At 38.5% G+C, this 14,993-nt stretch overlaps 1 protein-coding gene across 1 annotated transcript in view; it reads left to right on the top strand.

Annotated features, from left to right (window-relative positions):
- The window catches only part of hh (hedgehog signaling protein), a 94,377-nt gene extending 80,419 nt beyond the window's left edge, over nt 1-13,958 (top strand). Inside the window, exons 2-3 of the mRNA XM_031973595.2 lie at nt 2,900-3,161; nt 10,090-13,958. Coding sequence (XP_031829455.2) covers nt 2,900-3,161; nt 10,090-10,769 — 942 coding nt within the window. The 3' untranslated portion in view covers nt 10,770-13,958. The remainder of the gene's footprint in view (nt 1-2,899; nt 3,162-10,089) is intronic.
- The last annotated feature ends 1,035 nt before the right edge of the window (nt 13,959-14,993 follow it).

Here is a 14,993-nt window from a genome sequence, read left to right as displayed (position 1 = left end):
GAGAAAGATAAGGGAAGAATCAAAAATAGAGTAGAAAAGAACGGCAAGAAAAGAGAAAGATAAGGGAAGAATCAAAAATAGAGTAGAAAAGAATTGTAAGAAAAGAGAAAGAACGAGAAGTATAAAGCGAGGAAGAGAAAAGATGGAAAACGAAGGAGCAAAGAAGAGGAAAGGTGGATAAAAGGGGCAGGACCGGTCCCTGGAGCTGTCGTGCACCGCTCAATAGGGGCTAATTGCCGCAAGGAGAGCTGCAAATTCGTGGTATTGTGAACCGCGTCTCGTTTCGTGCCTCGCTGTCGAACCGAGTCGCATTGTCGGTGTCCGCGGACGAGGTTTAAGGTGGAATTTCAATGAGAGAACGCAGAGGCACAACACTCGACGCCGTGCCACAATGACCAGCCCAGCCCGATCGAATCGATGAGCCGTGGCGGATACGCAGACAGTATCGAAAACAAGTGGGAGGGACCATCTTCGGTGGGAGAGAGACGATTAGTAATTAATAGTTAGCGTCGGGGGCAGGTGGTCGGGCTTTCGGTTCGATGATATGGAGTCGGGTGTCGTGGTCGGGGATTAAATGGAGGACGACGTTTGCGTTTCGTGCCGAGTGCTGAAGAATTGGTAACATTGCTTTGATACATATATAGTTATTTGAATTTTACTAGCTCCTGACGATATAATTGCTGATTATTTGTTCGTTCTTTTATCTGTGAGATGTGTAACAGACGCAATTTTTAAACTCATTTTGAGGATTACAACTCCTTGAAATTCAGAGCACCTGAAATACATCACTTTCGTCGTATTATTTCTTAACAAAGAAAATTGTTGAAATAGGGGAGATAAAAATTCAAAAAATTAACAACCAATGGAAATTGTTTATTACTTCACACTTCATTCCATTTGTAAACTTCACAGCGTTCCTCCCTTAAAATTCAACACGGTACATTTAGAAAACCCCTTAGCTATTCAGCCCAAGTTGCCAACCTCTAATCTAGACACCAAAACACATAGACCCTATCCTGGCGTAAGCATTTGCATCGAATTCCAATCTAATACAAAAATAAATCCCCAAAGACCCTACCAAAACCGAAATCTCACAGAGAACTACCATTCTCCATCAGCAATTCAAAGACTCGCAAAGATCCTCAACTCCAGCCACCCCACAACAGAGGATCTTCCTCAAAGAAAAGTGAACTTGACTTGGATCCCTTAACGCCCAACTCCCCAGTCAGCTCGTCGATAGTCGATCGACCGCAGAAAAATCAGCTACGACTTTCACGCGGCGAAAAGACCGCCGGGAATTAGCTTCTTCCGCGCGCCCGGCCTCGAATGAAGCTAGCCAGAAGGCAGGGCAAAGGAGCATCGCGCCAAGGGAGCCGCTTGTACGGGCTCATTGAGGCGCATGAGGCGGCCCAGCGTGGCAGATTACCCCTCGGAAATCAATTTAAACACGGGGCCAGGTTTCTTTAGACTGGCCCTGACAATGCCGCGTTGCCTCTTCTTAATGGGGACCAACCGTCCGTTGGCTTCTCGCGCCCCCGATACGCAGCGTTCCGGATTAAACGGGGTTTACACGGCTCCGTGGTGCTTCCCCGTGACACCGAGTCCACTCCCTGTTCCTCCATGTTTTCTCGGCCACTCTATTGACCGGTGCCTTGGGTACTCGCCTATCAGCCAGGTAGAGACGGTCAAAGAGCAGAACCGGAAAGTCGGAGAAAGAGAAGGACGGAACTAAGGAGAAGGCTGATAGAGAGGGAGAGAGAAAGGGCAACAGCGCCGGTTAAGAAGAAAACGGGAGGAAGATCACCGTGACCGAATGATCCCCGACACCGGTCGTATTTATACTCCTGTTTGCCTCCTGATTCGCCACAGCCGGGATCCTTAAACAGCCCCCTCGAAGGTCCTCTCCCGTGTCCGTGTCTGGTGACCGGTCAAAACACTCATTCGTTTTCCGGGACTCTTTACCTGGACGCTCGCACCGACACGATCCTTTTTTTCCGCGCGCATCCGCGTGAAATCGCCGAATTTTTCACTGGACTCCTCCGATGAGCTGGGAAAATCGCGTTAAGCGGAACTTCGTGGAAATTCTTGGGTAGCTTCGGTGTTTCCCGGTGGCTCAATGCAAGAGCGCCGGGGTTGGGGGCTTCCGAGGCGAGATGAGAAATCGAGACACGATTGGATCTGCGCTCCGTGAGGTCGATGGAGGATTCCCGTCCAATGTTGTGATGTTTCCGTGCTCCCGCTTGCGGGAATGGGGTTGAGGACGAATGGTTTCTTTTTGGGATTCGAAGCTTCGAGTGATTTGGGACTTTGGGGATGGTTTTGGGAACTGGGAGCTTGATGATGTACTTTTTTGATTGAATTTTCCTAACGATTTTTGAGTCGTTAAATATTTTAAGTTGAGTTTTTGCCGTTTTATATGAATTTTTGGTTTTGTTTTTAGGTGAAGAAATGTAGTTGAACTTTATAATTATATTTTTATGACACATGGTTAATTTAAGTAGAAAATTAAAATTGATTCTGTAATAATAAATAACCGAACGTTGTTCAGTTTATTTTACTTAATATAATTAACAACTTAATATAATTATATAAAAAGTTAAGAAATGCTTATACACTTCTTTCGCAGTTTCTACAGTAATATAAATATTTAATTGCGATAGAAATAATTATAAAACTTAATTTATATAGGTACGTACAAGACGCAAAGAAAAATATAATTTCTTTCAACAAATTTTCCGATCATTTTCATAGGAAATAGGAATCTTTTTCGAAATAAACATCGCATTAAATTAAAAAATGCAAATTATTAATTAATTGATTATTATTATTAGTTTATATGTTATCTCTATAGCTCCATCTTTGTAATCAATCCTATAACCGTGAAAGTGTTTTGTTACAGAGGTGCAAAGAGAAATTGAACACCCTCGCAATCTCGGTGATGAACCAATGGCCAGGGGTGAAATTAAGGGTAACGGAAGGCTGGGACGAAGAAGGGAAACACGCTACGGATTCGTTGCATTACGAGGGACGTGCCGTCGACGTGACAACGAGCGATCGGGATCGCTCGAAATATGGAATGTTGGCTAGGCTCGCCGTCGAAGCTGGTTTCGATTGGGTTTATTACGAGTCCAGGTCACATATTCATTGCTCCGTCAAATCTGGTCAGTATCTCTTATTCGTTCCTTTTCTATTACTTACTTCACAAATTATTGAACTATATACTATCGTAATTGAAAAGAGAAAATAAAATACAGGAATATACTAAATCAATTTTCAACTTACGATTAAAACGCTGTCGTTAATTCAAAGGAAACATTGTTGCATAAATATTTTGTTAAAAACCTGTGGCATAATGAAAAAGTACCTTTGTTAAGAAATAAGTGTAGTTCATAATAAATTAACCATAAATTATAATAAATAAGGAAAGATGATCTATCTTTTATTATTTCTATTTTATTACATTTATTATGATTATTTTGCAATAGTAGTATTAAAAAATGAATTATAGTTTCCAAATATTATGCAATGTTCTTAAACGTTTCCAAACGTTTGACTTATGAAGCAGAATAAAATTTACTCTGGATAATATTCCGACTTACTAGAATTTATTCTTCGAGGTCGTAGAAATTGTTGAAAGATTTTGAAGAAAGGTTAAAAGAAAGTTTTGCGAATACCTCGGTTCCTGCAACTGAGTGAAATGAAAGATAATTAAACATCGACCGCTGAAAAATGTCGGGAGATTCCAGTGGACATTCCCATGTAAATTGCCATTACTTCGCTTTAATCCGGTAGCCACGGTTAATTTGCGCGGAAATTTCAATTATTCTGTCTAAAGACAATTTATCCTATCAAGGACATCAAGTGCAATAACGTTGCAGAAACCAATCGACATTCCAGTCAACTCGTCGTTTAAGCATGACTGTACAGAAATGTGTGGTACAATATTCTTTTGCAAAAATTTGTGAGTAGCTTAATGGATCTCTACATTAATCATACAAGAGTACATCAACAATGTTACTTTATATAATTCTTTAACACTACGCACATACATTGTTACACACATGAAACTTTTATTTTGAAAGTGGCCTGAGTTCATTTAAAAACAGAAAAAGAAACATTTAAAAATAAAAAGATAAATTATTACAGTTACGTTATCTTTTTGAAACAGTTAACACTTACATGATTTTCTTTTAAATGGACTTCGGACACTTTTAGAAAAAACGACTTAACGAAACAATTGTTTAGGACACCCCAGAATTTATATTACTTACATAATACACATAAATCTAGTTCTTATTCAGCGGAATAATTTGCATAAAAGTTAATAGAATTTGAATGAATTATTAATAGACATCGAAAAGTAAAAATGAAGTAGGGAATCAACATAAAGTGTTTATAAAATAATATTCTTTTTCTAATGATTTCATATCAAAAGTAATCATAACGATTCAAATTATTTCTCTGTTAATGAATCCAAACAACTGCAAATTTTCTTTAATAGCGTTCGTTCTGATAAACGTTTGTAAGTAAATTTTTGATAGTCAAACAATTTAGAAACTAATCTCTAATATTTCGTATTATCGCTGTTGATCCATATTCGCCTGGGAAGTCACATTTTGATTCACGGCCTCGTCACGCTTACTTCATCTATTATTCGGTAAAGCAACATTTGGCAGAAGTCACGTATTGATTTTATCGAGTACCACACAGTCCACCTGTTTTGTTTTATATCATATACAATATTTACAATGGACAGAGATAATGAAGTGATATCGATGTCTTATCATTTAAATAGGTTTTCCTACCGAGCGTTTGTATTTCACCACAATAGATAACAATATTTTCATATTACATTGGAACATTTCACGTAGTTAATGAAAATTTTAATAAAACATTTTAGAAAACAGACACGAGTATTTTAATATACAGAAACTTATAGATGATTTAGTTAACTGAATTAGTTAATGAATAAAAATGAAATTAGACATGTAATTCATTTTAAAATCATTTCAATTATTGAAACTATAAAACTCATACTTTATTCAAATCATTTAAATTTTATTACATTTCAATATATTTAATTAAATATTGTTTATGAGTTTTATTTGTATTGAATACTTGTTGACATAGAGCACCACTGCTTCGTGAAAATCTCTTACTTACCACGCCAATGTACTCTTCTGGTAACAAGAAATGGTCTGTTTTACCGACTCCTGTAAATATCAAGGAGTTGCAGAAAACGAACTGCTGGATGTCGTTAGTCCATAGAGATATTGGCACAATCACAATTCGTAAATACGTATCCGTCGCAGATAATAAAGAATAATGTAATTTTTAATTGCTTATTTCAATATCCACACGGAATATTATTATTTTCTTTTTATAAATTTAAAAAAGATTTTTTGCACTTTTAATTTTACCAATCTAATTACTAACTCAAATTAAAGAACCTTTCAAATATCTATATTTACTTCTAGTAGATATATTCATAATTTCTAAAAGAAAACAATTGAAAAAATGGTTATTAACCGCTATATATTAAATTTTTATCCTAATAAAACTTAATGACTTAATTTATTACACGTTATTTTTTCAATATCAAATTCAAGAATTATATTTTTCACTTCACCTTTGAAACTTAACAAATGATATTCCTTTCAATTACTAGTCAACGAACATTGTTTCAATAAAAACATGAAAAATGTATAGCCATCAACCTGCAAGAAAAATACAGAATCGAATTATATCAATTACTCGTAAAAAGTGCTTTTTCTTTCCAATTAACTCTAATAACTTCATGTACATACATTCAAATACAAATGTCTTAGAATACAATTAAAGAAACAGAATTGGGATAGAAAATCGTTCTACCTAACAAATGTTACAAAACCACTACACTCTAGATAGTTTAACACGTTGAACGCCGCATGATTTCATAAAGAAAATATTCGAAATGTAAAAAATGTAACATTAAATCATTTGATTGAATTATATTAGTATTGCAAGTTCATTTAGCTAAATGCCATCACATTAACTAGTATTATTTATAATATAGAAATGTTTTCAAACAATCATCGTTTAATTGAGTGAACTATAGTAATTTCATTTGGTTGGGGATCATCAGTAACCTCCATGGCATTTAACGTGTTAAATAAACACATAAAGATCCACCAATACCCGTGAATCACATCAAATATCCCATCAGATCCAACCGCGAAAATTGAAAACTAGTTTCATTTCTCCTGCAAAAGTCGGTCAAAGCCGATCGGTCATTCCCGCGGCGATCGACGAACCACGCGCTACATACGGAACACGAAAAGACAGAAAACCAAAAAAATTGGATCATTTAAAAAACTACCCGACTCGAGCGATTGGCCCGTTTCGTTGACCAGTCGAGGCTCGGGTTTCAAAATAAATGTCAATAAATCTAGGCGCGGCTGTCCGTTCGAATTAGATTCCAGCGCAACGATCCCCGCGAAATCGATACGAGCCGAAAGAACGATATTCGGAGACAAGGCAGCGGGACTCCGAGGAAAAGAAGTATCGGTGAACGCGAGACGTCACGATTTTTCGACGCCTGTTCGATCGTCGATTCGATTGCCGCCCGCGAAACGGCGCAAAGTGGGCTGGATCGGCAAAGTACAGTGGAGCCTCGTCCTAATTGGTTCCGGAGTGGGCGACGTAAGTCGAAAAAAACGTAAATCGGTGTACACAGGATAGGCATGTAAGCAGGTATGCGAACATATATATCTGTACATGCACTTATTAGATTAGGAGATACATTTTCTTTTAAATGTATGAAAATGATAAAAGAGATCACGTTTAACGAATGTTTACGAAGAATCGAAGAGGTTACGATGTCAGGAATAATACTGGAACGTACTAGATGGTCTTCTTTTGTTGCCGTTAAGATGTGTTCTTTATTTTTCAGAAATGCCATCACAGTTGTTTTCTGTAAATTTATTTTTTAGTTAATCTCAAAACCTTGCGTTCCTTTAGTATTTCCTTTTTTAACAATATAATTTAAAGATGGGGACATCTGACGCTGTGGTACCATTCTGTATACGAACATAATGGTCTTAAATCTCGATTAATTGCGCTTGTGTACTGATGTTCACTGTAAATATATGTCATAACTTCTAAAATTGTGTGCAAACTGTATAATCTGAAATTATTTATTCATAAAAAGGCTATAAAATGAATCTATGGCCCGACGAATTTTTTAGTCAAGTTTTAGACTGATTCAGTTAAAACTAACTACGTACAGCGAGAAATGTTGGTTAAAATCAATTGACTACTGTGTTACGTAGAGACGACGTACATAACTGCGAAACGACGTAAATCGGGACGACGTAACTCGTGGTCCCTCTGTAGGTGACATTTTGCCGAAAAACAACTTTCTCGAATCGATATTTACTTAATGTATTTTCGTTCTTAAATGTCTGTAAACCTCGGAAACAAAAAAGTTAATGTAATGTAGAAAAGATTATAGTTGTAATAAACATCGGAAGTTAGACATGGTAAGAGTACCATTTCTGACAAAAATAATTGCATCACTTGTACGTGATGTCATGACGATTGTATGCAATATTTTTGCCTCGTTTTGGTCTTAAAATGTTCAGCAGACTTTTCTGATTAAAATTACTCTTGTACTAAACAATACTGTGTTATCTGTTGGAACAATAAAGCTTAATAAACTAATGAAAATTCACAAAATTTTTTACTCGACAAGGAGTAACTGTTATATCACGAAAAATCCTAGGATCAAACAAATTGGAATCTATCCAGCATAGTTTTCTTTACAAGATTATGAAAGTATCATTTCTCAATTCTTTTTTCGTAATCTTGTAAAGAAAACTATACTGAATATATCCTAATTTGTTCGATCCTGGCATTTCTTAGGATTTAAAAATTGTCCCGTGGAAAATGTAAAAAATTCTGTTTAGTGCAAGCGTAATTTTATTCAGGAAAATATGCTGATTATTCCCAGACCAAAACGAAGGAAAAATATTGAATACAATCGTCATGGCGTTACGTAGAGGAGAAGCAATTATTTTTGTGAAAAATGGTACTCTTAATATGTCTAACTTCCGATGTTTATTACAACTATAATCTTTACTACATTATATTATTTTCGTTTCCGAGGTTTATAGACGTTTAAGGAGCCAAATACATTAAGTAGATATCGATTCGAGAAAGTTGCCTTTTTGGCAAAATAGCACCTACTTTTCCGATCCAGCCCACTGTGCGGCGGCTTCCGAGCGATCATGGGAATTGAGCCTCGCGGCATTTGCATTCGCCAACTATATCGGCTGGAATTTCACGAGGGCGTAAATAAACATAAAGCCATAAAGCCGCTGGCCCATACACGCGGGCAATCGCACACCTCCGATTCATTTTGGCAGCGACAGATTCGAATGATGCTTGGCCTAAAAACCCATTATACACTCCAGTCAAATCTTTCCGACAAGGGGCGACAATGAATAGACCGCGGGCTCTTCACGGAAATTTACAGTTATGGATCTTGCTCGGCTGAAAATTAAAAAAGGGTATTTATCGGAGGTCTTGTTTTAGGTAGGTTTTTGCGCGTTAGGGGACGTAATATATGCATAACCGTCTGCGGTCTAGTAATGAACCCTTTGCGCGCAAGAGAAACTGCCCACAAAATTGGGGATATAAAATCTTGTCGTATATAGCTTGGGAGTTAATAGAAATAGATAAGTGTTCTGAGAATTTTTTGGGGAGGGGGTAAACTGGTATAACAGTTTTGAAGGTTCGCTGATGCCGTAGAGGCAGGCGGGAAGACATTTTTTTTTATATTCCTGAAATGGAATTAATTATTTAAATAATAGTTTTCATTAACAATGTTAATTATATACTTAAATCGAAATAATGAAGAGGATCATTTACCAGTCTTACCAAGTTATTTGTAAATTATAATTAATTTAATCATTCGCAACACCGAATTATTTTTCATTTAATAATATTAATTGTAGAGTGAAGTGATTTGAATTCGATTCTGGATTTTGCAGATTAATTTACAAAATGTTTGCAGAAATGTCTGTAGTAATATACGTAAGTGGCTATTAGCCTTAAAAAGGCGCTGTAACAAAGGAACAACGATAAGTCGAGTTGATGGCTTCCCGCGAAGAAATTTAAATACAAATGAGACTGGCCGTCGCTCAATCTCGTCGCGCGACACGATTCCCTTGGGAAATCGCAACTGAAAACTTGCGAATGAAGCGCGCCATTACACTGGTGCCGGTTATACGGTTGTAATTACCACAAATTATTCACTATTATGGTTCGTATCGCGAATTTTCGTTTTGGTTCGATGATTTCGATGATCTGCGATGATCTGCGGGTATTAAATTGATGGATCTAATTAAATAACACGACCCTATCTGGTTTGCAAAGTTATGACATGAACGAGGAGGATGTATTTTCTTGTTTGACGAAAAATGGGACGTCTTTATTAATTTTAATATTCGTAATGAAAACACGTTACCTCGTGAGTTTTTGTTTACGAAAAATAATTAAAAATTACTTACGCAAGATTTGAATTTGAACATCCTTATTGATATTCTTTTAATATCAAACTCTTTAAACCTATCTTCGACAAATTTCCACGTTATATAAAATCATTTGAATTTCAAAGTCTCGTAGAGTATGTAGATCGAAAAGACCAGAAAATCCCCTTAGAAGCACGGTCGTTAAAGCGCAAGTGGCCATTTCCGAGGTGCACGGGTTCAAGCCTCGTTTGCATAGTTCTTTCCTAAGATTCCGCATATAAAATATTTCCAACTCCAAATTCAATAACATTTCAATCCTCACTGACAAAATACCAAAAGCGAACAACAAAAAGATCATTCAATATTTCCCCACCACAAATAGATATCACATAATCCACTTCAACTCGAACATATTACTATATCCTTAAAAAAACTTTAAGATAATAATCTAAAAAATAACATTTATAATAGAAAATTTCTTTTTTTATAGATATTTTTTATTGTGTTGATGGGGTAACTACTTTCTATTATAAATCATTTACACTACAAGCCTAACGATCTCATCATCTGCTTCCAGAATCCTCATCCGCAGGGAAATCAGGCGGTTGCTTCCCAGGCAAGAGTCTGGTCCGGACAGAAGATGGCCTCGCGAAGAGGTTGGACCAGGTGCGTCTGGGCGACCGTATCGCTGCCTTGGATTCCCGCGGCGACATCGTCTACAGCGAAGTGATAGCGTTCCTGGACCGATCGTTGACGGAGAGGAGGCAGTTCGTGCGATTAACCACGGAGTCCGGCCGAATGTTGACTCTAACACCAGCCCATTTGGTGCCTGTGGAAGGCAGGTCGTCAGTGTTCGCAGGCAGGGTGCAGCCAGGGGACAAGATCCTGGTGAGGGATCCAGCGGACGAAAATGAAGTGGAGCATCGTCTGCGATGGGACAAGGTGATGGACAGCCGGCTGGTCCTCGAGGAGGGTGTCTACGCTCCGCTAACAATGGAGGGCACCCTTTTAGTCGACGATGTAGTGGCATCCTGTTACGCAGTCGTGGACAACCAGGATCTAGCCCACCTAGCCTTCCTGCCGTACAGAATCTGGAGCAGCCTAAAGTCCTTCGTAAGGAGGCTGACTCTAGAGGACACGAGGTACCCAGACATCAGGCAAGACAGCAGGACGACGAAGGAAGGCATCCTGTCGTACGCTAGCTTCCTCTACTGGATATCCTCTTACGTGACGCCAACGAGGATGATCTATCAATGATGAGAGCCCGCAGGGGAACGAAGCTAGTTTCAATCGAACGGACCGTGAAACGCGTCCGGGAATGTTAATCTCGTCTCGTGGATGCCGCGAAGGACTAACGAACAGCATCCTCGAGGCGGAAGGGTGAACGTTTTAGAGGGCGGCTTGCGGAGTTTGATCAGTGCTGACCCGTGGACATCTTCAACGTTCCTGGGGGTCGATCGAAGACTCCTTACTCGCGGTTCATCTCGCAACTGTAAGCGGATCGGAATTGATTGGACGTTTCTAATGTTTGCTGTGAACTGACAGACACGTGGCACGTGCTAGGTGCATTGAGAAATTAAGGATTCGTGTTCTTGTTACATTTGTAAACCGTCTTTGAGGGATTGACTGACTTCTTACAAACTAGTACTGCACAGGGGCAAGAGGAATCGTTGCTTCGCGATGCTTGATTGGGTAGTTATTAGCCTAGCCGCGCGATGAACAACGAAAGTAGAACAAAATGCGACGGAATGAGATGCAACCGTGGAAAATGACGTTAGTAGAATTTTATGTCAAGGTCCTTTTGCTTTTTACAATTGCCACGGGAAGGATTCCTAAATCACAGCCATGTTTTCGAGTCGATGGCTGAATTTACAGGTCCTCGTGTTAATGGCTCGATGACGATAGCACGTTTGGGGATTGTCTACATGGTCCGGAACATCCAATCGATTTTGCTCCGATTATAGTCGATAAATTGTATCTAGTTCGAAGGTATGAGGGAGGAGTTTCCCTCTGGGTGCCTCGCGCCCGAGAACGTACTCGACTACGTCGATAATATTGATGAAACGAATGTTAAAGAGAGCGGAGAGTTTGTTGGCCAGTGACACACCGTTCACCGAGTGACGTGTAGTATACTAGATATGTAGGACGAACAAAGTGAAACGAAGCTTTAGAGAGGATCGAAGCTTTTCTCTTAATATTGTAGTGTGTGTACCATACGAGTATATAATATAAATCGTTCTCCTTCCTCGTTCCTTGGCGATCGGCCGTGAATCGTGTTCTCTGAGACGGATCCGTGACAGAGCCCGTTAAAACCGAGGATTAATCGTGTTAACCCTTTGCGGACAAGAATGTTTTGAACTTCCAGTGTTTTTCTTAACGAACATGTGATTTTTTAGAACCTCTTATCATAAAAACTAAAATATCGAAGTCTTAAATATTAGAAACAAAGAAAACTATATAAAATTGAAGAATTAAGCCATATAAAGAGGAACTGTTTAAACTTCTATATTTTTTAATGAACTTGTGATTTTTTAAACCCTGATCCCATAAAAATTGAAATATCAAAGTCTCAGATATCAGTAAAGAGTATATAAAATTAACAAGGTAAACCATATAAAATTTATATAAAAACCATATAAATTTGTCGTTACTCGAATAATTAAATCATCCATTCCCAGTTTCAAATCTTAAATATCAAAGCCCGAAGTCGCCATTATGGCATTCGTTCGCAAAGCGTTAGTAAAGAAATATTAGTACACCAACACAGATTGATCCTTCATCGATATTCGTCACGACAAAAAAATTCGGGACAGTGTTTTTTAATTGCACAACTTCAATGGAGAGCGCAGTTATAATTTCACGCAATGCTGGCGGATTACATTTTACAGCATCGCGTGTTCCGCGACGAAATAGTTGAAAAACGGTTCCCTTTATGGAATATTCGAATTTCCATGGATTTCATGAAACGCCCATAAAAGTACGTCCCGTATTTTTCTACTCCGTGGAACCTTTCAGGAATCCCGATACCGAAGTATTTCACATTTTCCGTGGAACGCCGCGAGCGGTGTCAAATATTCAGCGAACACTCAACGAAATGAATTCTCGTTCACATTTACGTGCTTTTAATTGCGCGTGTCGCTTCGAGCATATAACAAAGACGTTCCTAAACGTCTCCCGCGAACCTTTGTTCCGCCGCTTCGCGCATCTCGAAGAAACGCTTAGCGAAATGAGTTCCAACGATCTAATTCACCGACATTTGAAAACGTCGCGCCCGTTCGACTGAAATCGGAGACACACTCGCGTCCATTGTAACGTACTGTCCCTTCTAATCGCTTGTCACCCCCTTCTCGAAGAAATCGAAGCTTCTAGCGTTGCGTTAACCAACCCCCTCAGTTTCCCCCTTGTTTCTAATGCTCGCCGCATTGGAAATGGTTAATTTATAAACACCCGAAACTCCGACATTCTCGTCACTCGATGCTTCTTCGCCCCGCCCCCTCGCTTTGCGCCCCTTTTAAGGTAACAGAATCTAAAAAAAAGGAAAGTATTACGTCCCAGCCGCTTGCCACGAGCGACGGGGACAGAGATAGTTTAAGCGCGGTTTAAAACTAATGAGAAAGGGAACGAATGAATCATTGTACATAGTCCGTCGTTCTCTATCCATTCTCTGTAGAAAGCCGAGAATTCGCGCGACCACGCTCCGTTTCCTTCTTCGTCGCTCCTCGACTTCACCCGCCATTTTGAATTTTTCGTTCGTGACCAACGAATCCCACGCTGTACAGTCAGGAGATGACTCGATGCCTAGCGGAACAGAGGCAGAAAATCTTTTTCTGATTTATTCAGTTTTGATTGAGTACGTGTAATCCTATCGACGAATAACAAACTGGTGATCGAAGATGTTAGTAATCAGGAATAACCAATAGAAAATTGGATGAAAATAGATGAAAACTGATCGATCATTCTTTAACCTAGTCATCAAGTGATCTCCCTAGAGTACAGTAGAACCCTCTATAATAGTATTAAAAAATCGTAGAAAAATAACTGTCAAAGTGAGATTTTTCATAAGATACTGATATAAGTAGAGGACCAACTTAATAAAAGTTCGACCAGTATCCAAAAGGGGAATTTCAAGTGAAATTCGTGAAACCCTGTAACACGGAATATTTTAATGCCGTTATGGAGGGTTCTTCTACTGTATATTGAACAGTTAGGGTCAGGATTCAGACACGGCGTGGTACGATCGAAGTCCCGAAACAGGAAACTGGATCGCTCACCCTTTGAAGCGGTTGCTACGTCGACACCTAAGTTATCCCCCCAGAAATTTATATATTATATATTATTATATTATAGTAATTATTATTATTAATATTATTATATTTTATTTTATTATATTATATTATTATTATTTGTACGTAGCGGAAGAAACAAATTATAAATTATGTATATACACCATCGATAGATTGAATTAAATCATTAAACAGAGCAGAGACGCTTGCGTTGTGATTTGTTAATTACCTCATTCCATGGCGATTTTCAGGGTTGAGAAATGTTGGCGAGGTAGGATGACATTTTAATTGATGGCACACTGTAGGAATATCTAATTAATTAATTGTTTATAATGTGGGTATCAACTCGGGAGTTGTGTACACGGCGGTTTCTTTATATCCGAAAGTACAACAGAAGAGAATATTTTACTTATTAACACTAACCGTACCGGGAACCGGTCAAATGACCGGATTTAAAATTCTGCGTTTTCTTTGGTTCATTTCATTTTATATCAATTCCTATATTGTCCGATGAATTGGTTCTTCAATTTTCATCCGTTCTTTTGTGTCTGTTTACACTAAAAAGAATTTATCATCTAATTTGTTTATCTCTATTTTGTAGCCAGTTAGTTGACTAGTTACAGTAGGAAAAGTGCCGGTATGATTAGTGTTAAATAATATTTTTAACCACACTACTGACAATATAACGCCACGACTCCCCAAAACATACAATTCCCGAAATCCGATCACTCGCCCAATAGTCACCATCCGTTGCAGCGAACCTGGCACTTTCGTGTGAGTGGATTCTAAGACGCACGCCTTGTCTATACGAATTTTGAGTTCTAGTATATGATTCGCTGAGATGCTCACGCACACTAATCGGGTCGTGCGACAAAGAGTGGAGAGAGCCGTTTTCGAACTCATAATTGGGTTTCTCGGAGTGACTGTATCTGCCCCTATTACGTCGCGAATGCCAGGTTCGCTGCAACGGACGGTATATACATTCGCATACAGTGCGTTACTGACATGATCATTGCCAGCCTGTGATTTAACACGTTGCACGCCGCACGACTTCATAAAGCAAACTACACAAAATGGAAAAATGTAATATTAAATCATTTGATTGAATTGAATTATTATTATTATTGCACATTCATCTATCTGAGTGCTACCGTGTTAGGTAACATTATTTGTAATATAGAAATGTTTTCAAATAATT

Source organism: Nomia melanderi, chromosome 13 (assembly GCF_051020985.1).
Source record: "Nomia melanderi isolate GNS246 chromosome 13, iyNomMela1, whole genome shotgun sequence".
NCBI lineage: Eukaryota > Metazoa > Arthropoda > Insecta > Hymenoptera > Halictidae > Nomia > Nomia melanderi.
The sequence above is the reverse complement of the archived record's forward strand: the minus strand, read 5'-3'. Positions and strand labels throughout refer to the sequence as shown.